The 25,425-nt window shown below is 60.9% G+C and overlaps 1 protein-coding gene across 1 annotated transcript in view; it reads right to left on the bottom strand.

The window, feature by feature from the left end:
• ADAM12 (ADAM metallopeptidase domain 12) overlaps window positions 1–25,425 on the bottom strand; it is a gene marked incomplete at both ends in the record, with an annotated part of 151,416 nt that overhangs the window by 15,572 nt on the left and 110,419 nt on the right. The window contains 8 exons of the mRNA XM_081104541.1: window positions 703–901; window positions 1,038–1,146; window positions 7,127–7,322; window positions 8,368–8,457; window positions 12,550–12,727; window positions 17,363–17,511; window positions 21,013–21,097; window positions 23,431–23,600. Coding sequence (XP_080960667.1) covers window positions 703–901; window positions 1,038–1,146; window positions 7,127–7,322; window positions 8,368–8,457; window positions 12,550–12,727; window positions 17,363–17,511; window positions 21,013–21,097; window positions 23,431–23,600 — 1,176 coding nt within the window. The remainder of the gene's footprint in view (window positions 1–702; window positions 902–1,037; window positions 1,147–7,126; window positions 7,323–8,367; window positions 8,458–12,549; window positions 12,728–17,362; window positions 17,512–21,012; window positions 21,098–23,430; window positions 23,601–25,425) is intronic.

The following is a 25,425-nucleotide window of genomic DNA, read 5'->3' as shown; positions in this document are numbered from 1 at the left end:
AGGTGTCGTCCTGGCGTCGCGGCCTGGGTGTGCGTGAGCTAACCGCGGCGAAGGGGACGTCGGTGTGTACGCCAGGGGTCCCGTGGGTGCTGGCCCCGGGGGACGCTCTGGTTCAGGGGGCGGGAGGGAGGGTGATGGAGGGAGTTTCTGCCCTTGGAGTCCTGTCTATTCCGTGACTTCCGTGGGAGCGGTTTCACAATCACTTTGAAAATGGGCCCTAAAACAGCACGAGGGGTTGACTTGTCTTCGTTCCTAGGACATTTCATTCACCTGCTATCATTTATGTGAGGAGGTCTGTCTCAGGAGAAAAATCAATGAGGCGGAAGGTGAATGTCCCAATTTCTTTCTTTTTTTATAATTTAAATTTTGGACTTTATTTCTCAGTCCTAAAATATCTCAGTCTACCTTTCTCCCTGGTCTCCAAAGAACCCTCTTTCTGCCTCAATGTCTCCTAAATCCCAGGTGTAGAATGACTTGGTGACACCGAAGGGCCCAGAACACAAGCTGCCTCTCGGTGGCCGGCCGGGACCTAGGATTTACTGCCTTCCTCTTCCAGGTGCAAAGACCTGGGTTCCGCAGGCCAAGGCCCGAGAGGGCGGGGCTTTGGGAAACACACACCCTGTGCCCGGTCCTTGGATATGACATGTCCCAGGGCCCCGTCCAGACTCACGGCGACGCTGGCATCACACTCTGGGCTCTTACTTTTCCGTCCGCACACTTGGTGCCGGCCAGCACCAGCCCCGGGTCCGGCATGTCGTCGCCCAGGTACACATGGGTCCCGCGGCACAGGACCCGGCCCCCTTCCTGCAGGGGGATGTTTGTTTCTATGGAGACGGCGTTGGTGCCGATGACCGGCCGGCTGGCACCCCCTTGGCACTGGATCTTCCCGCACTTGGCGTCCCTGGAAGGAAGGGCAGAGCAGACAGGCCCCGGGGGGTTGGAAGGGGCCGAGGCCGGGCCCGTGGTCACACGCTGCAGGGGAGGGGTGGGGGGGTGGGGGGGTGGGGGGGGTGGGGGGGTGGGGGCGGGGTCCGCACCTCGTCTCGCACTTGGCGAAGGAGCTCTTGGCGTCTTTGCCGCAGTTGCCATAGGGGTCGCCTGCCGAGTTGACTCTCTCAAAGCAGATCCCAGGGGCGGGCTTCGCGCCTGCAAGGGAAGCAGAGCAGCCGTCAGGCCGCACGCGGCTCCGCATTTTCCCCGGAACCGCTCTGGGCGTTCGGGTCCGGGGAGAAGTGCTCCGTCCGGAGGACTCGTCCCGCGGTCCCGGCCAACCCCTGACGGCTGCTGGCACCTCGCCTGCTCCTGGCCAGGCACACGTTTCCCGCTCAGGGAACAAGGCCTGGCCGTGGGGCCAGACCCAGGGCGCACAGGAAGGAGGTGGCTGCCGGCAAGAAGTGGGGGGCTGGTGCTCCCCGGCATCACCCCACAGCTCCAGCAGGTTCCACGGGGTGGCGACGGCTTGTGTGGGGAAGCCGACATCTCACACGCGTTTCAGCCCCGTACAGGCACCCCCCCCAGCACCCCTCACCCCCAGTTCGCAGGGCAGATTCATGCCTCTCAGAGGCCGTGCACAGCCTGACGGTGCCCAGCAGAGAGGCACCCTGCAGGAGCCCCAGGGCTCGGGAATGGCCGATTTCAGCACACCGTCCGGCCAGGGACCCGGAGGGCATATGCTTGGGTGAGCGATGCCCAAGCCGGAGGGCTCTCACATCCTAGGCCGGGTGACAGCTGTGTGGCTGCGTGAGAAATTCAGGAAGCATCCCACATTCTTCCTCACACTGTGCGCTGCGTGCGACCGGGCCCCCCTCCACCTGGTGTCCTGGGCGGTGCTTCCCTCACCTCCCTTCCGGCTGCGGTGCCAGCTCCCAGCCCCCAGCCCCCAGCCCCCAGCTCCGCCCTTGTCTGTCTCCTCCCCGATCCCTCGGGCTTAACAGCAACCCCCGAGGGGCAAGGCTCCCCTCCCAGGGAACAGGTGGGCGCTCTTATTACTGAAAACGTCCGTTCGTCCTCCTTCCACGGCGCCCGATCCCTCCAGCTGCCCTTCCACGGCGCCCGATCCCTCCAGCTGCCCTTCCACGGCGCCCGATCCCTCCAGCTGCCCTTCCACGGCGCCCGATCCCTCCAGCTGCCCTTCCACGGCGCCCGATCCCTCCAGCTGCCCTTCCACGGCGCCCGATCCCTCCAGCTGCCCTTCCACGGCGCCCGATCCCTCCAGCTGCCCTTCCATGGCGCCCGATCCCTCCAGCTGTGAGCAGAGCCATCAGCCGCTCATGGAAACAAAGAAGCAAACAGTCACATCGAACCCAAGCCGACCGGCCGCCGCTCAGACCAGCACTGGGCGCGGCCAGGCCTCTCGCTCCGCTCCCGTCTCTATTTCTAAACCACGCAGAGGCCTCCCCACACTCCTCTTTAAGGCAGGCGTCCCCCCAAACCCGATACAACCCCTGGAAAGAGGCAGGGTCGCACTTGGATCATTTCCTCCTCACACACGGGACGAAAGGGAGACTTTCCCGACTTCCCAACAATGAGGCTCTTGGAAAACCGTCTCGTCTCCCATCTGGGCCGCTGCAGGTGAGAGGACGAGGAGAAGTCCTGCCCGCAGGACCGTGGTCACAGACTCACTGAGGCTGGCCTCGCGGACACACCGCTCACCAGCCGCACCATCGCCCGGCAGCGCACGCTGCGTTAGGCCGGGGACCCCGGGCTCTGGGGGGGACACAGGAGATGAAGCGCACGCACTCGGGGCCTTGTCTGCTGCCCATCGTCTGTGGCTGTAGCCATGATGTTATCCGTGATGTGTTTTCCAAGTGCCACCCGGCCGGCGGGGCTCAGTGGGTGAGCCTCGACCTATGAACCAGGAAGTCAGGGTTCGGTTCCCGGTCAGGGCACTTGCCCGGGTCGCCGGCTCGATCCCCAGTGTGGGGCGTGCAGGAGGCACCTGATCGATGATTCTCTCTCACTCTCCCCCTCTTTTCCTCTCTGAAATCAATAAAAATATAGTTTTTTAAAAAGCATTTCCAAGTGCTGTTTTCGCGCTGGTGGCACAGATAAACCACTGGCAGAAGTACATTTTCTGCCGGAAGACACCATCCGGCTGTTTTTCCGGACGGACACAGGTCATGTCGCACCGACAGGACGTCTCTGTGGCTGCGAAGTGGAGCTGGACAAGGACAGCTCAGCCCAGGGCACACTCCCAGCTGCTGGGGACACCACGTGTGTGACGTCGCGATAAAGCCCGAGACACGGGGTTTGTGGGAGAAAAAGCAGCGAGAAAACAGGTTCTCAGCTCCTGCCCAACGACATCGTCAACAACAACAGAATTATATCTATTCTGAGAGGCATGGGCTGCCTTCAGGAGGGCAGGCATCTGTTTTGAATTTTTTATCATTTTGTCGTTAGACTTGGAAGCAGGGCTATTTTCGTGAAATACCACGGATTCGGACAAGCCCATTTCCAAAGGGAGTGGTGAGTGGGGACCGGCTTCCTCGGGGCGGCGTCGGGGCAGCCGGGGCCGGACAGTAAGGACATCCTGGATGGAGCCGCAGGGCTGGGCGAGCCAGGACCTCGGCCGGGTCCCCTGGGGGCGGGCCTGGCCTGCGAGGAAGGCCTCGTCCCCCAGAGCCACAGGGACTGGGGGAAGTATGTCCCTCGCTGCATCGGGCTGAGTCAGCATCTGACGTGAGCAGGGCGGCAGGGGCAGCTAATGCATGAGAGACGGGGTGCCAGACACGGGCCTCTGCTCCCCAGGACATAGTCCACGCTCCAGGCAGAGCTGCCTGCCCTTCCCTGCGGGGCCCACGGCTCCGTGGCAGGAAACAGCCTCCCATTCGCCCTGGCCGATGACGACTCGGGGCTACCTCGTCTCTGACGCCGTCCTGGTCGGCTGCACCTGCCCGCCCCCCCCCCCCCCCCTCCTTCCTGTATCACAGCCTCCTGCAGCCCAGCGCTCAGGGTCTTGCTCACTCGCCGGTGAGCTCCCTGCAAACACAGTCACACCTGACGTACAGTCTGATGCACAGACACCGTGGCGTGCACCCAGCACGTGAGAACGTGAGCACGTGTGACGTATGATCTAGGCAGATGCCGCGTTAGGGGCCAACATGCCAGGGGCAGGCAGAGAGCGCCCCATTTCACAGACGAGGCACAACAAGGCGGAGAAATCCGCCGCAGGTCACCCGCCAGCAGGTGGCGGCAGAAAACAGACCCCCACGCGGCCCCGTCCTAATTCTCGGAACTTCACACGCAAAGGGGACCCTGAGGACTTTCAGATACTGAGCACCCCCGTTGCTGGGATGTTTGGTCTGTGTGCGGGGACACCCTAGGCACACCCACCCGCCCACCCACCGCCCAGCAGAGGCCTCCTGGCTGCAGGGCGGGGCAGGCGAGCAGCCAGGAGCCCAGGCGGGTGGGGCAGGCCCCAGGCAGTCCAGCCCCTGGCCTCACCCCGGGCCACAAGGACATGGAAAGTTCAACGCAGGTGACTTCTTGTGGCGCTGGCTTTGGGAAGCCCAGTCTGTGAGTCAGAGGGCTGGTGTGTCCGCCTGTCTGGCTCCCTCTCTCTCCGGTCAGGCAGCCTGAGAGGAGCTGAAGCGATGAGATACAAGCCACCAGGCTTGGTCACCATGAATCAAGTCCTGCGGCCAGCTGAGTCACATAGGGCCGTGGCTCAGAGCACGCTGCGGGCACCATTGGCCCTCACCCTGGCCCCGGGGCCAGACACCCCAATCCCGCAGGCACCGAGAGCTCCGCCCCCTGGGAAGCTGCCAGGGTCTGTGCTCTGGCCGTGGACGCTCCCTGGAAGGAGCGCTGACACACCCTGTAACTCAAGAACCGGAGAGTCGCGGCCGCAGAAGGGCCGGGAGGGCCGGCCACGAGGGACGCTGTACGCCACGAAGACTTGGCCGGCAGCAGCAGCCACTGTCCCGAGGTGACCTCACTTGGCTACAAGGCGCCTGACGTCACCAGTCCATTCGGAGCCCTACAACCACCTGGCGTGTATGCAGTGAGTGCCTACCTTATGCTTGGCGTCGCAAACAATTCACTGAGCTTGGGCCCGGCCAGCGTGGCTCAGGGGTTGAGCATCAACCTATGAACCAGGAGGTCACAGTTCAATTCCTGGTCAGGGCACAAGCCCAGTGTGGGGCATGCAGGAGGCACCCGATCAATGATCTCTCTCATCATTGATGTTTCTCTTTCTCTCTCCTTCTCCCTTCTTCTCTGAAATCAATGATGATGATGATGATAATAATAATAATAATAAATGTATGTATATATATATATACATACATTTATTATTTATATATTTAATACATTAAATGTATAATTATATATTATACATTTAATATATATATATTATATATATATATATATATATACACACACACACACACACACTAGAGGCCCGGTGCACGAATTAGTGCACGGGTGTGGTCAGGCCGCCTGCCCCAATTGCTGGGGGCTGATCAGGGGTGGGGCCAGCCGGGGGAGGGGCTGTGGGTGGTTGGCCAGCAGGCCCCGCCCCTGGTTGAACTCCTGGTGGAACTCCCAGTCCAACTCCTGGTCCAGGGGATAATTTGCATATTCGCCTTTTATTATATCAGGATAAAAAGGAATTCACTGAACTTGAGACCCCAGGCCTTGGCCCTGCCTGGGGGTCCTCCCCGCCCAGCAGGCAGGGGGCTGAGAGGGGGCAGAAGCGGGGAGCTGGCCGGTCTGCAGATGAAGCACACAGCCCCAGCCACGGTGGCCAGCCCCTCCTGCCCCAGCGCCCCCGCGACGCCCAAGGCTCATTGGAGGAGCTGAGTGTGAGAGGAGGGGCCGTGTCAGCCCCGTGATGCTGCACCCACACAGCCTGCCTCCTCCCCAGGAAGTGCCCAGTGCAGAGGGCAGGCTGGGCTGGGAGGGGGCTCCGTGCCAGGACCCAGCCAGGGCCCCTCTGTCCTGTTCTCCCTGCTGGGGTCACTGCTTTCCCGTCCCCTCCCACCAACGTCCGACGTTAGTCAGCATTTTCTGCCGCAGGGCACTTCCCTCCACCTCCTAACGGCAAGTCCTCACCCCACATCTGCAAGGGCCATCGGGTTTCTCTCCCCCAGAGCCCGGGCCGGGCCTCTGGCCAGGGCTGAGGTCACCCCTGCAGCCAGCAGGGGAGGGAGGGAAGGACGAGAGGGGCAGGGCCTGCCCTCCAGGCGAACCCCCTGCACGGGCACTGGGTGGGCAGCAGGGCCCGGGCGGTGAGCCCACGGGACCTGGGCGGCCCTGCGAGCCCCGGACCTCCAGCCCCTGCGGATGGGCCCCCACAGGAGCCACACAGGGGACTGGCTCTCCCCTTCACCCTGAGAGTCCCTTCAGCCTTGGAACCTCATGGGACATGAGTCAGGACCCGGCTCCTTGGGGACTGCACTGCCCGGGGGCTACGCGGGGGCTTTGGTCACAGTGGTCTGCGTTCAGGTCCCAGCTCTGTGACCTCGGGGAACGAATGCCAGTGTCCCTACCCCAGGGGTCACTGGGGGTGAGAAGGGACGAACCACACCGCGCACCGGCTGGAGGCACCCGCACACCAGCGGTGACACAGCCTCGGCCTGAGCAGCCTCCTCCTCCGGGGCCACCCCAGCCCCTCACTCAGCCGCAGGACCAACGGCCCTCAGGGCCCCAAACTCCAGTGTCCACATTCTCCCCCCAAACTCTGCTGCCAGTGTCCGCCCTTCCGTGTGCTTCCCGCCTGGATGCTGCTGCCCGCGGCCCGCCTTCCCGCTGGGACGCTCGGCACCAGGTCTGCCGGGGCCCCGAGGCGGCTCTCGGCCCCCAGCTGCAGGGACGTCGCTGCACCTCAGCCCCTCGCGGGTCCCCGTTTGAGCTCTGAGAAGCGCTTACGCAGCCAGAGTGCTGGTGGGAAGTTCTGTCTGTGCATCTGTCCGTCCCACACCTGGTGGGCTGTCTGAGGGAGGGTCAGGGTGATCTGTCCCTGTCACCCATGGCACACAGTAAATGCTCACACATCTCTGGTTGGATGGCTCCGGGTTGTGCCCAGTGCCTGGCGGTCCCAGCCCACCAGGGAGCCAACTTCTCCCGCGAACAGTGGTCCCCTCCACCCCCCCCCCGCACCCCCGAGGCCGGAGACGTCACATACCTGGTCCCCAGAGCGTGACGCACTGCTGCTCGTGGGTCTGGCAGATGCCGTTGTAGCAGTAGCCGTCCACACCCTGGCACGGGTGCCCGTCGTGGAGGTACACGTTGGCCGGGCAGTGCGGGCTGGCCCCCGAGCAGAACTCCGGGAGGTCGCAGGCGTTGCTGGCACCCCTGCAGGCCGTGCCCGCAGGCTTCAGCTGCAAGGAGAGGGCGGTTACGGCACGGGGTCTGGGGGGGCGGGGAGGGGCGCGGGTGCCTGCAGGCTCCCACATGGACTGAGAGGCCATTCTCCGTGTCACCTGAGGATGTCAAAGCCAGTCCCTCACGGCAGAGGGAGTCCCTGAGTAACAGTCCTGCTCTGGGACAGGCGCCTCGCCCCTTTCAGGGGGTCAGGAGCAGCCTTGTTAGCATCAGGCAACATTAGGGGTGTCGTTGATTCTTAGGAAAGAGCTCTGCGGTCGCCAATCCTTTCAGATGGGCTCTCCACCTGCAGCGCTAGCATCTGCTGGCAAGCTGACAAAAATAATTCCACGGGCACCATCGCCATGGCTGCTTCCTGTCATCCAATCGTGGCTGGGAGCCTGTCTGCGCGGCTTTAGGGGGCGAGGTGCCAAGGGACAAGGCAGGTGGGGTGGGACAGAGGAGCCCTCGGCCACGCCTCCTGTCCCGTGGCTGAGACATTAAGGCCCCGGTGGCTTGTCTGAGGCCGCAAGGCCAGGGACCTCCCCGCCTCACCCCCTTCCGAGTGCCTTCCGCCCCCAGCTGCCATGTGTGGGGGCCACTGCTCTCGGGGCCTGTTAGTTAACCCCGTGTAGGAAGGGGGTGGAGGGCGCTGTAAGCAGAACGTAAATTTTAACGCACTTCCGAATCAGGAGGTTCCCGCAAACAGGATGCTGAGATCAACCGCTTCATTAAAAAATGAAATTCTAGCCCAGCCAGCGTGGCTCAGTGGTTGAGCGCCAACCTAGGAATCAGGAGGTCACGGTTCAATTCCTGGTCAAGGGCACATGCCCGGGTTGTGGGCTCGATCCCCTGTAGGGGGCGTGCAGGAGGCAGCCAATCCATGATTCTCTCTCATCATGGATGTTCCTATCTCTCTCCCTCTCCCTTCCTCTCTGAAATCAATTTAAAGCAAAGCAAAACAAAACAAAAGAAATAAAGTGTCACAGATGACTCGGCACAACACGAGGCAACCACCTGCGCATGCTGTGGAGCCGCCGCACCTGGGCGGCCAGGACTCACCTGGCAGTGTTCGCAGCAGAGCCCGTGCGCGCAGACGGCGCCTGGCGTCAGGGTGCAGGTGGAGGCGTTGCAGCAGCGGCTGGTGCATTCCTGCAGAGGGAAGGGCCGTTGGACAGGTGGGGGCCGGGGCAGCGACCCCTGTGGACGGCCAGTGCGCCTGACGCGGCTGCAGGAGGGAAGGGAGAGCCCGGCAGCCCGACCGAGGGTTAGTGTCGCCTGTGAGAAGCGAAGCTCCGGGGAGTGTTTAGGGCTGAGTGGTTGGGGGGGGGGGGGGGTCCCTTCATGAGGGGTAAGGAGCCTGGACAGGGAGGTGGCGGGAGGTCATCTGTCAGCTGCAGCTGGGGCTCCGTGGGAAGAGGGGCCTCCGGTTATTACAGGGCTTCCTGCCCCAAAGTGTATCGGGATCACGAAACACTTCCAACTGACGTATTAAAAAGCATGCATGACCCTGGCCGCGTGGCTCAGCGCTTGAGCGTCCACCTATGAACCAGGAGGTCAGGGTTCGACTCCTGGTCAGGGCACAGGTCCAGGTTGCAGGCTCGATCCCCAGTGTGGGGCGTGCAGGAGGCAGCCGGTCCATGCTTCTCTCTCATCATGGATGTTTCTCTCTCTCTCCCTCTCCCTTCCTCTCTGAGATCAATAAAACATATAAAACATAGAAACATACATAGATGCATTCAAACACTACTCTTCCAAGACTGACCCGGTCAACCTGGTTCAACCCGGAACACACCGGCAGGAAGTGAAGTCGGACCGATCGAAACACAGTTCCTTGTGAGGCAGCCAGACGGGGTGGTGACTCCTGCTCGGCCTGGTCAGCAACCCTCGGGGCAGAAACGCACCCGAGAGTGACCGAGGGGCCCAAGAGGGTCGTGGGCTGTGCCCGCTGATTGGAAAGAATTTTTTGCTTTTGTATTTTTTTAAAAAATATTTTACTGATTTTTTACAGAGAAGAAGGGAGAGGGATAGAGAGCCAGAAACATCGATGAGAGACATCGATCAGCTGCCTCCTGCACGCCCCCCTACTGGGGATGTGCCTGCAACCAAGGTACATGCCCTTGACCGGAATCGAACCTGGGACCCTTGAGTCTGCAGGCCGACGCTTTATCCACTGAGCCAAACCGGTTCGGCTGCTTTTGTAGTTTTTAAAAAATATATTTTTATTTCACAGAGGAAAGGGGGGGAGGGAGGGGGAGAGAGAGAGAGAGAGAGAGAGAGAGAGAGAGAGAGAGAGACATCAATGATGAAAGAGAATCACTGATCGGCTGCCTCCTGCATGCCCTCTATTGGGGATCAGGCCCACAACCCGGGCCTGTGCCTGGACTGGGAACTGAACTGTGACCTAGTTCATAGGTCGAGGCTCAACCACTGAGCCACGCCAGCCGGGCGACTGGCAAGGCGTTGAAAGAGAAAGATCAAATGTTAGGTGTGCTGCCCTCCCTGAGAGACAAGGGAGAGAGGAGCCGGGCTCCTGGGCTGTGCTGGGCTTCACCAGGACCTGGTTTCTTCTAACCACAAGAAACAAGAGGTTGCCGCCTGTGCTCAGCCCTCACCCAAAGGGCTGGCACGTTCCCCTGGTGCCCCAGGGCGTCCTGGTCCTGCAAACATGCCAATAACGCGGAGCTCAGACATTTCAGGAAGAAACGGAATTACCGGAAGAAGGGAGAGTTCCTGGCGTCGTTAGTGGTAATTTATCTGTGCCCTTTAATTTTACCTAAAACGTGATTGTGCTAAAGGATTTACGTACGAGTGGCTACAATGAAGCCAGTCGCACACTGTTTTAATAGCACAACGGTTCACTCCTAAAAACCGTCTTCTGTGAGTGAACTTGTAATCAGTGTCGTTAATGGGTGCAGGAGGTGCTGTGGGGAATCCAGAGGATGCGGGGCTCCCCTGGGAATCTGACCTGGGCCCCGTGTGAGACGACGAATTACACGCCAGGGCGGCGCCCTCCACGCGCTCCGGCTGCACACACATCCCAAGTCACTGGGCTTCACATCTGCTCACGGACGTTATAAACACCCGGAGGACGTAACGCACACAGTGCGATAACGGCTACGCAGCCACAGCGGAGCTGTCAGGCAGGGCGGGTTTCTAGCTCACGGAGTGACAACCCTGAAATGTTTGGAAACTTGTCTGTGCTTTTTAAGGAGCCCGTCAGCGGCCTCCCTGATCGGTGCCACCACACGCACGGCGACGTCGCTGTTCACGACTGTCTAAATGGCTCTACCAACGACGCCGTCACCACATCCCAGGGTCCCCCATGCTAAGCTCAGCCAGCCACCCTGAGCCTGGGTCCTGAGAGCCTGTAAGATGTCCCCCACCCAAATCACTCAGTAACATAAGCAGCAGCTCACACGGAAACGCAGCCAAGGAGAATGGCCTGGACTTCAAAGGGGCTGATAACGTGAGAGAGAACTGCGGTCTGGAGCCATCTGCAGGCCTGGCACCCAGGCCTTTAGACAGGGCGCCCCGGCCGGCCGGCCCGCCCGCTGCTGGGAGAGTGGGTGAGCTGTCAGGCTGCCCTGGGTGACAGGAGCCCAGGCCCGTGCAGGAAGCTTCCAGCAGAAAGCTTGGCCCAGACCCCCCCTCCTCCTGCAGCAGCGGGCTCTCGGAAGAGACGAGCTCTTCACCCGATGATGCATTTGTGATTTTAGGGCCCAGCAGAGAATCAGCGGAGTCCATGAGCACCACGGCTGCAAAGAAGGAAGAGGAGAGAAGCGCTGAGAGCTGCTCCGCAGACGCCCTCATCGCCATTCCCGCGCTGCCGGTCCTACCGGACACGGATTCATCACAACCACCTGGGACAAGACACGTGCAGCTTCTGAAAACGGGGGAGACCACTGCTGGGCGTGAGGGCAGAGCTGGTTCCCGCTGTGAGCGGGGCGAGTGGTTCTGAAGCACTGAGGTGGCGACACAGAGGATGGGCCAGGGGTGTGTGGCCATGGGGCGTGTGGGCCACAGGGTGTGTGAGCCATGGGGTGTGTGGGGCAGGGGTGTGTGGGTCATGGGCTGTGTGGGGCAGGGGTGTGTGGCCAGGGGTGCGTGAGCCGACATGAAGCAAAGGTGTAGACAAGATTTCCAGGGCTGAGCACTGGGTCAGGGGGTACAGAACCCAGGTGAGCAGGTTGGACTAAAACAGTGGTTCTCAACCTGTGGGTTGCGACCCCTTTGGGGGTCGAACGACCCTTTCACAGGGGTTGCCTAAGACCATCGGAAAACGCATATATAATTACATATTGTGTTTGTGATGAATCACTATGCTTTAATGATGTTCAGTTTGCCACAATGAAATTGGGGGCCACCACAACATGAGGAGCTGTATTAAAGGGTCGCGGCGTTAGGAAGGTGGAGAACCACTGGATTAAAAGCTTTGGTCGAAGTGATTTAGGAACTGGAAAGGGCTGTCATGCTGTTAGGCCTACTTTGAGCTTGAACACTGAAAAGTGAAAAATAAAAAACAGAAACATTTAAAAAGGGAGGCTAAAGGCGGCCACGTGGGCTTCCCACTCGGGAGGAAGCGCTCGGTGAACAAGAAAGGTGGTTGCTCATTCACGTTCCCCTCCCCTCGCCCGGTGCACAGAGGAGAAAGGTGCCTGTCAGCTGCTTGAGGCCTCCGCCAGGCTCCTCCAGCTCTAAGCTGAGTGCCTCTTCATCTCGCCAAGAACACCGCGTCCTTAGAGAAGGTTCTTACCCTCTTTTTCCCATTAATCCTCTCCTGAAGATAATTCCCCATTGATTTTAGAGAGAGTGGAAGGGGGGTGGGGGGGAGAGAAAGAGAGAAAGAGTGAAAGAGAGAGAGGAGAGAGAGAGAGAGAGAGAGAAACATCGATGTGAGAGAGACACATCGATTGGTTGCCTCCTGCACGTGCCCAGGCCGAGGACCGGGATCGAGCCTGCAACAGAGGTACGTGCGCTTGACCAGAATCCAACCTGGGACCCATCAGTCCAAGGGCTGATGCTCCCACCCCTGAGCCAACCCCCTAGGGCAGGTTCTTATCTTTTCAGCCAGGGATGTAACATTCCGTGTGACCATTACACGCGAGAAAGCCCCTGGCTTAGCTTCGTGTCCGAGGGGGCCATGGGGAGTGGCCAGCCTGACTTTCCAGCCCTGTCACCGGTTTCTCCGGGCCCTGGCCTCGCGGACCGGACACCAGCCCGCGGCCCGGAGGCGGCGCTCACCTCGGGCTCCCCGCAGTCGCACTCCTCGCCTTCCTCCACGTAGCCGTCCCCGCACTTGCGGCCCCCGAAGGCCGGCCGGACCTCGGGCAGGTTGAAGAGGCACATGCCCACGCCCTTCTGCAGGCTGGCCTCCAGGTCCTTCCGGCTGCAGCTGCTGAACACGGCAGGGAACGGGAGCCTGCGCGGGGGGAGAGGGGTCAGCGGGCAGCGGGCAGCGCCACGGGGCCGCCCCTCCTGGGGCCACTCCTGTCCCTGCCCCTGACATCTGCCCTCGGGCCCACGGCGGTCTCAGTGAGCAAAGGCGGAGACATGCGGTGTGACACGAGGCACCTGTGGCTGCATTCCTTTATTTGTTATACATTTTTATTGATTTCAGAGAGGAAGAGAGAGGAGGAGAGAGAGAAACATCCATGATGAGAGAGAATCATGGATGTGCTGCCTCCTGCACGCCCCCCACTGGGGATGGAGCCCGAAACCCGGGCCTGTGCCCTGACCGGGAATCGAACTAGGACCTCCTGGTTCCTAGGTTGATGCTCAACCACAGAGCCCTGCCGGTTGGGCTCATCTCACTCTTCGTTACACATGCATTTCCCCAGGTCCTGAGCGGCAAGAACTGTGGGGGCAGGTGTGCCCCAAGCCCCGAGGGTCATACTACTCAGCGAGAAAGTGGGGCCTGCTGACCCGCAACCGGCGCCCACTCCCCCCAGAGGCTCCCAGGACAGCGTTACAATGGATCCCAATCAGCTGGCCCAACCGGTGCACACGACCACGCTTCCCCACACGGCCACACTTCCCCATGCGGCCACGCTTCCCCACACACTTCCCCGCAGACGTGGACGCGCCGCTACCTCCTGACTGAGTCTGGCCTCTGGTCAGACCACGGCCAAGCTGGGGACATGGCACTGCCCACGCGGTTTTCTGTCGATCGCGGCTTATAAACTGCGGAGCCTACTTTGATGGACCAACACGCCCATAAGCGCAACCCTGCTCTCCACACAAAGGCAAGAGGCCCTGGCGCACTTGTCCCGCGGGTGCAACATGTCTGCGGAAACCTGTGCAGCTCCCCTGGCGGACAGACCGGTCCTTCCAGGGTCAACACGCGGCGGAACAGCGTCCAATGCTGACCCACAAGGAGAACGGTCACCGTGCCAACGCAGAGAGCGCTGCGGTGACCAGACCGCGGCACATGGCACAGGGAGCCCAGGGCACCCTTCTCTGCGCAGGAGCCTCCCCGAGGCGAATGGGCCGTCCTCCGCGTGGGGCTTTGCTGGGGCACGTAGCTCCAGCCCGACGTGGAGACAGGACGTCACTCCCATCAGGACTTGCAGCCAGGCGTGTGGTAAACTCTGCCCAGCTCATTCGGGGCAGGAGCTGGCCTCCCGAGAATTGACAGTGAGTGAGGAAGGACACGCGGGGGAGCCGGGAGCCGGGAAGGTCTCCAGCAAGAACAGCAGTGCGAAGAGGAGCCCGATGGACCAGCCGCGTGCACCCACCCCTGCCTAACAGGTGAGCAGGGGCGTCCGCCAGCGTCCCCAGCTCAGACAGCGCCCGTCCCAGCTCGGACAGGCCCCCAGGTCACCAACTGCACAGAGCCCGGCTGCACGGACGGAGCCCGGCTGCACGGACGGAGCCCGGCTGCACGGATGGAGCCGGCTGCACGGATGGAGCCCGGCTGCATGGATGGAGCCGGCTGTACGGACGGAGCCCGGCTGCACGGACGGAGCCGGCCGCACGGACGGAGCCCGGCCGCACGGACGGAGCCCGGCAGCACGGACGGAGCCCGGCTGTACGGACGGAGCCCGGCTGTACGGACGGAGCCCGGCTGCACGGATGGAGCCGGCTGCACGGATGGAGCCCGGCTGCACGGATGGAGCCGGCTGCACGGATGGAGCCAGCTGCACGGATGGAGCCGGCTGCACGGATGGAGCCCGGCTGCACGGATGGAGCCCGGCTGCACGGATGGAGCCCGGCTGCACGGACGGTGGCTGCACGGATGGAGCCGGCTGCATGGATGGAGCCCGGCTGCATGGATGGAGCCGGCTGCAAGGATGGAGCCCGGCTGCACGGACGGAGCCCGGCTGCACGGACGGAGCCCGGCTGCACGGATGGAGCCGGCTGCACGGATGGAGCCCGGCTGCACGGATGGAGCCGGCTGCACGGATGGAGCCCGGCTGCACGGCGCTGAGCACATTTGCTCCGCCCAGCACCGCAGAGAGAGGCCTTTCTTCTCTGAGCGTTAGAGATGCTGCGCACCTTCAGTCATGATAAGGAGTAGGAAGATGGAAAGGCTCTTGGCAACTTGGCCTTCTGTCCGGGGACAGGACTCTCAGGCCCGCGGGGCCATTGTGTCAGCGATGGCGGCTGATTGCAATGTGCGGAGTCCGGATTCTGGAAGGTTTCGATAGAGAAGAAACAAGGTGTATTGGGGATGCGCTTCCCCCGGGAAAGGGCCTGCAGGATCTGGTTCTTTCTGAATCCGGGGCGTTTAATAGCCTTACAGCCGTCACCGCCTCCTCTGCCCGCGAGTCACCTTCAGGGCGAACACGGAAACCACATTTGAGCCTTTGCCATCGTGCCTGAGTCGGGGGGGGCAGGAGGAGGGCTGGGGCTGGCGGGGGGGGGGCAGTTTATACTCTTATGTTGTTGTTGTTGTTAATCCTCACCTGAGGTTATGTTCCCATTGATTTTTAGAGCGAGTGGAAGGGAGAGGGGGAGACAGAGATAGAGAAACAACGTCTCCTACACACACCCCGACCAAGGTGCGTGCCCTGGACCGGAATCGAACCCAGGACCCTTCAGTCCGCGGGCCCATGCTCTATCCACTGAGCCAAACCAGCTGGGGCTGGACCAGTTTAAAGCGAGCCGTTCACACAGAATCCGCGGGCGCAGTGCCGAGTGGCGCTTCCGGGCATTCGAGCTTTCCAACAGCAACGAGCGGGAATTCGGAAAAGGCCCTTCGCTCCTCCACAGTCCCAGGTCCCTGCGAGCTGCACACTCATCCGCAAGCCACCGTGGACTGTGGAGTGGTTGGTTACTTACAGACACGTGATCTCGTTTCCTCCGCTCTCCCACTCCCGTGGGGACCCCGGAGGTGAGAGGGCGCCCGGGCTGAGATCACACTGGGATGAGAAGCAGCCGGGAAGTCCATGGCCGTGATGGATGGGCAGGGGCGCCGGGCCGGGCGGCCTGACCTGCCTGCACCGGGGCTTTTGTGATTAATCCACCCACTCGCTTAGGAAGTTCCTCTCCACCAGAAAAAATTAAAACCACCGCCGTCTGGACAGGAACGCGGGTCATAAAGGAGAACCAAGTAGGAAGATTTACACAAAAGCACCAGCTCAGCACAGGAGGAAACTCAGAAATGGCCAATAAGGTATAAAGCAGGGAAGGCGTTAGCACGCCCGGGCAAGGAGAGAAAGCGCCTGGAAGTGACCCGCTGGGCTCTGGGCAATGCCAGTCCCCCCACAGCTGCCAGTCTCAGGTGCGTGGCGCATGCCCATGAGCACTGCCACCTGCCCTGCCAGTGTGAAGGGTGAGGCAGCGTTGGGAAGGGCGCCTGGTAGTCACGGCGCCTCCAGAATCACGCAACGTTTCGAGGGTCCCCCTCATCTATGCACCCCCCAAACAGCAAGCACAGGGGCAAAAATATTTGTTCAATATGTGAACGGATCAGTAAGAAGATGGATGGATGGAATAACAAATAGACAGATGGATGCATGTTAGGGAAGAAGGAAGGAGAGAGGGAGGGAGGGAGGGATGGAAGGAGGGAGTGAAGGAGGGAGGGAGAGAGGGAAGGAGGGAAGGAGGTAGGGAGAGAGGGAGGGAAGGAGGGAGGGAGGGAGGGAGGGAGGGAGGGAGGGAGGGAGAGAGGGAAGGAGGGAGTGAAGGAGGGAGGGAGGGAGGGAAGGAGGGAAGGAGGTAGGGAGAGAGGGAGGGAAGGAGGGAGGGAGGGAGGGAGGGAGGGAGAGAGGGAAGGAGGGAGTGAAGGAGGGAGGGAGGGAGGGAAGGAGGGAAGGAAGTAGGGAGAGAGGGAGGGAAGGAGGGAGGGAGGGAGGGAGGGAGGGAGGGAAGGAGGGAGGGAGGGAGGGAGGGAGGGAGAGAGGGAAGGAGGGAGTGAAGGAGGGAGGGAGGGAGGGAAGGAGGGAAGGAAGTAGGGAGAGAGGGAGGGAAGGAGGGAGGGAGGGAGGGAGGGAGGGAAGGAGGGAGGAAGTGTGGGGCTCGGGGAGCTGACACCTCCCCCCCTTGAGCAGACGAAAATCCGCACATAACGTCGGACTCCCCAAATGCTGCAGCTGTCCCTTGGCATCCGTGGGGGACTGTTCCAGGACACCGACCCCTCCCTGCAGACACCGAGGCTGTGGATGCCCGAGTCCCTCCTATGAACCCCCCAGCCCCCCCGCACCCAGCCAGCCCCCCGCACCCCCTGCCCGTTCCCGCACCCAGCCAGCCCCCCCCCCACATCCGGCCAGCCCCTGGCACCCCCCTGTTACCACACCCAGCCAGCCCCCCACACCCCCATGCCCCCAGCCATCCCCTGGCACCCCCCCTGTTACCACACCCAGCTATCCCCCTTATACCCATAATCCCCAACCTCAGGCTGAGAGCGAGGTTGCAAACAGCTGGTTGAATCTGGTTGCCTGTGACTCTCAGGGCAGCACAGGCCCCTCACTCTTGCACCTCTGGAAGGATTTCTTTCTGGAAGCTTCCACGGGTGCTCTGGCCAGAAACCCGGGGAGTTTCCTGCTCACTGTTCCCAACACGCCTGTCAAGCTGCGGCCTGACTCCGGAAGCCACTGGAGGCGTGAGTACTTGCCCGGTCGAGGGGTTCATGATGCAGCCCCCCTTGTCCGGGGCCGTCCGGCAGCTGCAGCCACGCTCCAGGGTGTCGTGGTTCATCCCGAAGTTGTGGCCCAGCTCGTGCGCCAGCGTCACGGCCGCGCCCAGGGGGCTGTCCGAGTGGTCCTCCGAGAGAGCACAGGGCACAGGCTACAGCTCCTGTCGCCAGCTGCCCCCCCGCCCCCCCGCAAATGAGCGTCTCCTCGACATGGGCCTGACAGCTCCCCTGGAAGGAACCGCGGAGAGCCACAGGGATGCGTTAAAGCTTGAAAAGATGGGACAGTCCGGCCAGCGTGCTCAGTGGTTAGATCGCCGGCCCTCGGACCCAAGGGTCACGGTTCGATTCCTGGTCAGGGCACAGCCCGGGATGCGGGCTCATCCCTAGTGGGGGGCGTACAGGAGGCAGCAGGAGGCAGCCGATCGATGATCCTCTCTCATCATGGATGTTTCTCTCTCTCCCTTCCTCTCTGAAATCAATAAACATATATTTTTAAAAAATACATTGTTGCTTCACATTAATAAACCAAAACTAGTCAATCAGTGAGTGGGGCGTACAGGAACCGTGCCCAGGAGTGGAGTCTCTGTGCTGCAGGCCCTGCCCGCGAGAGGGGAGGGCTCCCCAGAGGCGTCCAGGACGCAGGCTGTGTGGTTCCGAGAAAGACCCTCCGGAGACCCACCGCCCCCGTGGGGCCTCGCAGGAGGGTGGCCCGGAGGGCCCGCAGGTGCGGCCGTGATGGCTGCACCTGCCTGTCGCGAGTCCTCAGTCGGAGGACGGGGTGGCGTCGGGGAACCGCGTTCTCCGAGGGGCGGACGCCCTAATGCAGGCCTGTCTGGGTTTCCGGCTTCCCGCTGTAGGACGCCCCGCAAATCTGTCTCAGGAAGTCCTCCCTCGGAGCCCAGCTGTGGGGGCTGGAGCACGCTTCCCTCGGAGTCCAAGGGCTCACCCCGCAGACTCCTCTCGCCGCTTCTTCTGAGCCGGGGAGCCTGGCTTCCCTACCCGTGGCCTCGCTGTTTTCCTCCCTTCCACGCGCAGGTGCTTGTGAGCACAGCTTCTCTTAAAAGGGCCTCACAAACGGTTTCCATTGTGATGAGGACAAAAAACCACCTCTTTCTTCACAGCATCACCCCCGAACCCAGCCGCTTGGGCCAGTGTGACACGGAGCGGGCTTTCGGACACCAAGCTCAGCGCCCGCTCCGTCCCAACAACACTGCTCCCAGTGGGTGGGGGTCTGCTTCACTGCTCCCAGTGGGTGGGGGTCTGCTTCACTGCTCCCAGGGGGTGGGGGTCTGCTTCACTGCTCCCAGGGGGTGGGGGTCTGCTTCACTGCTCCCAGGGGGTGGGGGTCTGCTTCACTGCTCCCAGGGGGTGGGGGTCTGCTTCCTCGCTGCGGGCCTTCCTCACGCCTGGCCTGCGAGGTTCAGGAGGCGTGGCCGCCTCTGGCAGCCAGGGTGTAAGGTCAGAGGCGCCGGGAGACAGCCTGGGAGTGTGGGATCTGGCTGAGCAGCGGATCTGGCTTATCTGGTGAGCGTTTCAGAAATTCAAGGGGCCAGGCCTGCTCTTCCCACTGGGCGCCTCTCTTGCCCGCGGGGCGAACGAGGAACGCGCCTCAGGCTGATCTCAGCGGAGGCCGAGCAGCCCCACCTACTTCCTGTCGCTTAACGCTGGCTTTGAGGATTCTCACTGCAGTCCACATATTTGTTCCTACTTCCCACACCCATTGTCACTCAATTTTTAAATGTGAGGTGTCCCCGTATGCTTTTCCAGGAGGAATCTTTTTAAATATGTTCTTCTTGACTTCAGAGAGAGGAAGGGAGAGGGAGAGAGATAGAAACGTCAAGGATGAGAGAGAATCAGGGACCAGCTGCCTCCTGCACGCCCCCTACTGGGGATCAAGCCTGCAACCTGGACCTGTGCCCTGACCAGGAATTGAACCTGGCTCATGGGTCGACGCTCAACCACTGAGCCACGCCGGCCGGGCTCCAGGAGGAATCTTGGTGAGTGCTGGTGTGGAAACAGAATAAGGGGTATGAGCTCCAGGAAGCCACTTAACCTGATCAGATTGGTCATGAAACGTTTAAGCGCCGCACGCTGGCAGCAGAACCTGCAGGCTTATGCGGAATTGAGCTTCGGCCCTAAAAACACAGACACCCGTCTGAAGTGGCGAAGTCAGTTAGCAACCGGCCGTGGAACCATGAAACAGAAAATGCTTCCCTCTTAAAACTTTACGGGCGGCTCTGGAAACGGACAGCTGGGCTGGGACTCGAAATGACCCTGGCACCGCCCACAGCCCACCTGTCCGTGGCTTCCCTGGCCCGGCTCTCACACAGGCCGGCCTCCGGGCTCTCCCCCTCTCCTCCCCCCCTCCTCCCCCTCCTCCCCCGGGCACGCGGTTCCCCAAACCCCGGCGCTGCCCGGGGAAGAGGAAACCCGCCCTGTGTGTGCCGCGGAGAGACGGGCGGGCAGTGAGAAAGTCGGAGTCAGCAGAACAGGCTCCTCTGCCCGCTAACACACGGAATATTCACACGTGTTCCCTTTGGAACCTGCGGGGGAACTCCCGGTTTCTTGGAAGGACGGGTTTGTTTGTGTAGCTGGGATGCTGGACTGGTCTCTGAGGACACGCCCCGTCGGGGGCTGGGGCAGGGGGCTCGCTCCGGGCTCAGAGTGGGCACAGCAGCGCCCTGGTGGCACCTTCCCTCTCATGCCTCTCATGATCGGAGGGGCCGGGGCAGGAGTCCCCCGATGGGCAGCCTGTCAGAGCCGCCTCCCTCTTCAGTTCAGAGGAATCAAGTCCCCAGTATCCCTCCCGCTCTATTTCCTTTTACAAACACAGCTAGCCCATGTATGACAAAGTGATCCTTGTACAGACAAGCCCAGGCCCCCGCCTTCCGAGAATGAGGCTGTTCTGCAGACGGTTGGACACTGGCCTGGAGGTATGTCAAGCATGTGTGGTGGCGAGGAGTTACAAACCTCAGCCATTTGGCTGTTGGGCCTGGAGGCTGAGCCGTCAGAAAACCGTCCTAACGGCTCTGTTCGGGGCGACCACAGGCCACCTCGAGGCAGGGAGGTGAGGGCAGCCCCGGGCCGGGCTCATCCCGGCGCCGGGAGGGAATTCCTGGGCTGGAGCTCAGACCAAAATCCCAGCGGAGCTTTTTCTCCATAAACGGGGAGGATGGTTCGCATGAGCTATTTTTACATGCTCTCCTCTCCTGTGTGCAAATGGATGTGTTTTACAAGCAGTCCCTAAAAGAGTGTAGAGCGCCCAGCCACCGTGGCTCCGTGGGTGAGCACTGACTTATGAACCAGGAGGTCACGGTTCGATTCCCGGTCAAGGGCACATGCCCGGGCTGCGGGCTCCATCCCCAGTAGGGGGCGCGCAGGAGGCAGCTGATGAAGGATTGTCTCTCATCATGGATGTTTCTCTCTCTCTCTCCCTCTCCCTTCCTCTCTGAAATCAATAAAAATATATTTTAAAAAATAAGTAAAAAATAAGATATTGTGGGGTGTGTACGATCACAGACAGAGGGAGGAGGGCAGGATGAAATCTAAAAAGCATTGACCCAGCGACTCTGACCTCACCAGGTCTGGTGAAAGCAGAGACTTCCCGGGAACCGTCTCGGGGGACTCACCATGACGATGCCCCCCGACTGCTCTGCCGTGCACATGCTCATGATGGGCGCCATGCCGATGGTGGTGCCTTGGAAATAGACCCCACTAGGAGGGAGACAAGAGAAAGGGCTTTCTGAAGTGAACACAGGATGAAGACATTTCCTAAGATGCATTTTTTTGGACCTTTGATGAAAAAAGAAATATATCGAGGTCAAGAACACGGTCAAGGGTTGGGGGCGCAGGTGACAAAACGGACAGAGCGGATGTACATAAGTGAGAGGCACCCAGTCCCGGGGTGACCCGCACGTGGGCGCGTGGGCACGGCTGTCCCCTCCGCTCTCGGCGACTTAGGGTCCAGTTGCACCGCGGTCCATGACCCTTTCAGATTTCTGTTTCCGAGACTCAGACAGCCGGCCGGTCACGGCTCTTGACTGTGTAACTGGTGGTCTGCCTGCTTCCTCAGGGGGGTGGGGGCAGGAGGAGGGGGCTGAGGGCCGTATGCGAAGGCACAGAATCGCGGTGGTTACGGGACGCAGTAGGCGGCTCGCTCTGTTTCCTGTTGTCGCTGAAGTCTGTGCTCCTGCGTGACATGACCGGACGGAAACCCAAACTCTCCCACGGCGCGCTCCTGCGAGCGGAACGTTTAAAGTGGAATCGCAGGAAAATGGCTGACCCCTGGGCTGAGTGTAGGAGTCAGCACCCACGCAGCCTCAGCCCCCCGCGGAAGCTTCTAGAAGGGGCCCTGATGGCTCCCGCGGGCGCAGCTTTCCCTCCCGTGGAATCTTGAGCAGCGAGTCCGATGACCTCAAGGCCTGTGTCATGCAAGTGCGTGTAGCTCCTACCTCATCCACGAAAAATGAAACAATGTCATTGTTGAATTTCGTTTAAAGGAAAAATGAGCTTTCATGTCATCTTGGCCACGGACATACATTGATTTCACAGGTATTATGTGAAAAGGTAGGTATTTCGGTCGAGTGGAAAAGAGGGAGCAAGCATACATGCCACCCCATCTATGCATGCATGAACGTGTGTATGTATGTATCCACCCATCTGCCCCTCTCCCCCCACCCCCCCATGCTCACGGACAAGAGTAGGGACTGCAGCCTTAACGTTTATATCTCTATCGAGCATTTAACAGAAACAACTACATGTATATACATGAGGAGGTTATATAAGAGGCTGATTCATTTCCAGATGTTCAGGTTGGACAGACTCCATTTGGGAAAAAAGTCAAAACAACACACTTTGATTCTGCTTTTTAATGGTTCAGGATTAATCAATGCGCAAAATATGAGGCAACCGCAAATATCCAAGGCAGGGAATTAACAAAAGCCCCCTGACGATGGCCAAAGTGAATGAACAGGGACTGCCCCCGGCCTCGCCCGGGGGTGGGCACGTTCTAAAGAGAGGATGGGGAGGGGCTGGTGGTCCACTTCCCATAAAAGCTCGTAAATTAGACCCAATTCGCTAAAGGAAAGCGTCCATCTCTCCACAGCTTTTAATTCAGTGATAAAGCAACTGGAGAAGACAAGGATAATGGCATAAAGTGTTTAAGGGCTTTAATAGAATGTTCTCCACTTTGGAAACAATCTACTTCATTAGGGTACGAATGCTTCTTTTTGAATATAAAGGAGTCTGTAGCAGCGGCTACATTCCAGCTCTGTTCCCTCACTGGTTACGCCACACCCTGATCGCTCAGGGAATTGCCTTGTTCACCTGCTCCCCCAGCAGACGGGGACCCACACCACCGCGTTCCAGGCTCCCGGGGCGGAAGTTTGGTTCCTGCTCGGTGCCCAGGGCAGCTGGATTGAAAGACAGAAGCCCCAGGAAGCCCCAGAATGCCGTGAGGAGGGGGACACGGGTGTCCCGCCTCCAGATGGTGCATCCACATTCCCACTGATAAGGGAAGACAATGGGCTTTAAAAAGCAGCTGCTCTGGACAACTGGGCATCAGGCGGAGACCGGAACAGCTTGCCCAGCACGGCCGGCATGGCTCAGTGGTTGAGCGTTGAACTATGAACCAGGATTTGATTCCAGGTCCGGACACAGGCCCAGGTTGCGGGCTCGATCCCCAACAGGGGTACGCAGGAGGCAGCCGATAGATACTGATGTTTCTCTCTCATCGATGTTTCTCTCTCTCTCCTTCTCTCTCCCTCCCTCTAAAATCAATAAAAACATATTTTAATACATTTGCACAAAGAGAACATCCAGGTGACGGAAGAAGGAAGAAGACATTGGGGAGAGGGAGAGCCTTCCCAGGTGTCCAAAGGGAGACTTCACAGCAGACCCCAGACTCCGGTCAGGGGGCCTCTGCCCCCCATGAGTGCTGAGCGACCCCCCGGGAAGGTGCCCCGCTGGGGCTGCGTGGGTGGAGCTGGAGGAGGCCGGGGGCGCTGGGGCCACTCCTCCCCAACCCAGGAGGGACCTCGCCGACCCACCTGACAAGCTGTGCGTTGTCGTGGGACTTGCGAGGCAGGAGCTTGGCCTTCCTCCAGTCCAGGAACTCGTGCAGGCTGGCGAAGGGGTCCTGGCCGATGGGGCACTTGTCGATGTCGCTCCACACCTCCACGCCCACCAGCACAATGCGGATGTTCAGCGGCCTGTAAAACTGAGGGGGACAGACAGCCTCTGGGGATCGCGGGAACGGGGACTGGGGCGCAGAGCAGGGCAGATCTGTGCGCTTTGAACCTCACTCACCGAGTGGGTGAGAATAACACCGCCACGCGCCCCCCCTCCCTTCCCAGGCATGTAAGACGGCGTGTAGGGCCCGACGCCCACGGACGCGCCCACTGGGTCCGCACGCTCCAGTGACGGCCTCTCCGCTGTCTCCCTGGTGTGTGTGGAAGCTCGCACTTGAAATGACTCCTTGGAGGTGAAAATGCCCAGAGACCCGCTACAAAATGCTGGAGCCGCTACATCGCAGCTGCCGCCTGCCAGCTCCTACCTGCCGCAGGCAAAGCCCCCTGAGCGAGGGCGTTCACTCTGCCAACTTGTGCACCTGCGGCCGCACGTCCTGCGCCTGCGTTACTGCAAATGGATCTGTGGTGACTTTTGGCAAAGCCTCAGACGTGGCCGACGCTATCATAGCCTGTCGCCCCTATCAATGGAGGAGGTTTGTAGACAACGGGAGCTTTCGGAATCATGGGCACACGGGCCCTTCTGACGAACTCGGATGACCCACGGCTCTTCCCGAAGCCGGAGGCTGGCTCACCAAGTGTCCCGGGGAAGATCTGTTACTAAGAAGTTCCTCTCCCAGGCAGGAGACCAACCCAGGTGCACCCCCCTCATTAGTATTCATGGCCAAGGCCATGGCCACAGCCCCGCCCACAAGCAGCCGCCCTGGCTCAGAGGTAGGAAGGGCAGCTCTCCCAATGGGAAGGGATGGTTTGTCCCAGACACGCTGCGGGATGAGCAGCCAGAGGAGAGGTCAGAACTACCCGTGGCCCCGACTGCCTTGCTGGCCCACGTGCATCACAAAGACAGGGAGGCGGCTCTGTCCGCAGGGTCGGGGGTGGGTGGGTACGGGATCGTGTGGCTGGCTGCACCACCTTCCGGTGCCTGTGATGTGAGGGCAGGGCCCAATGATTCTCAGGTGCCAGAGAGAACGCGGCTGGAGACAGGCTGAAGTCCAGCCCCAGCGGGAGCAGGTCCTGTTCGGAGTTGCTAGAAGCATCTGGGCCAACCAGGACCGAAGTCCCAGGAGCTCCGTGTTGGACTTCAGCAGCGTTCCAACGCGGGGAGCTCAGGATGTGCTCCCCGGGCTGGGCAGCGCGGCCGGGGTCGACCCAGGGCGGCGGCTCGTCTTCCCGGCTCATCTCCTCCTCCGCCGGCGCACCGGGCAGGCAGGAGGCACGGGAACACGGGCCGCATCTCGGAGCAGAAACTGATGGAGCAGGCCACGCGGCCCACGCAGACGGGCGTCAAGTTCATATGCACATGAGACCTTATGTGGCCTGAAGGCTGCCCAGCGGCTTGTGGTGTAACCAGCACTTGCTCGCAGGCTCCCAGCCAGGCTCCCCGGGCAGAATGGAGTCCAGGGGCGCCCTGGCCCTCTGACGCCGTGTCCGCTGCCGTCCTGTGACGGGAGGCCGCGTTTTCAGCGGGTTCATGTCAAAGGTAACGGTGACCAGAAGGCAGAGACGCCCGTGCCCGCTGCCGTCCTGTGATGGGAGGCCGCGTTTTCAGTGGGTTCATGTCAAAGGTAACGGTGACCAGAAGGCAGAGACGCCCGTGTCCACAGCAGCTGGCCGAGCGTGGGCTTCAGGCGTCCCCTGTGGGGGTCCCGGTTTGCCTCCGACAGGCGTCGTGTAGAAGCAGCGCCTGGGTATGGAAGGGGCCCTGTGGCCGCTGCTCCAGGAGCCGTTCCCCGTTCCCCGTGACGCCGGCTGTCATTTCCATCTGGGTCCCTCCAGCCACACCCGGAGCGGATTTCA

This window comes from Myotis nattereri (genome assembly GCF_964212035.1).
Source record: "Myotis nattereri genome assembly, chromosome: 13".
Lineage (NCBI taxonomy): Eukaryota > Metazoa > Chordata > Mammalia > Chiroptera > Vespertilionidae > Myotis > Myotis nattereri.
Note: the sequence above shows the minus strand (reverse complement) of the source record. Positions and strands in the feature narration are given on the sequence as shown.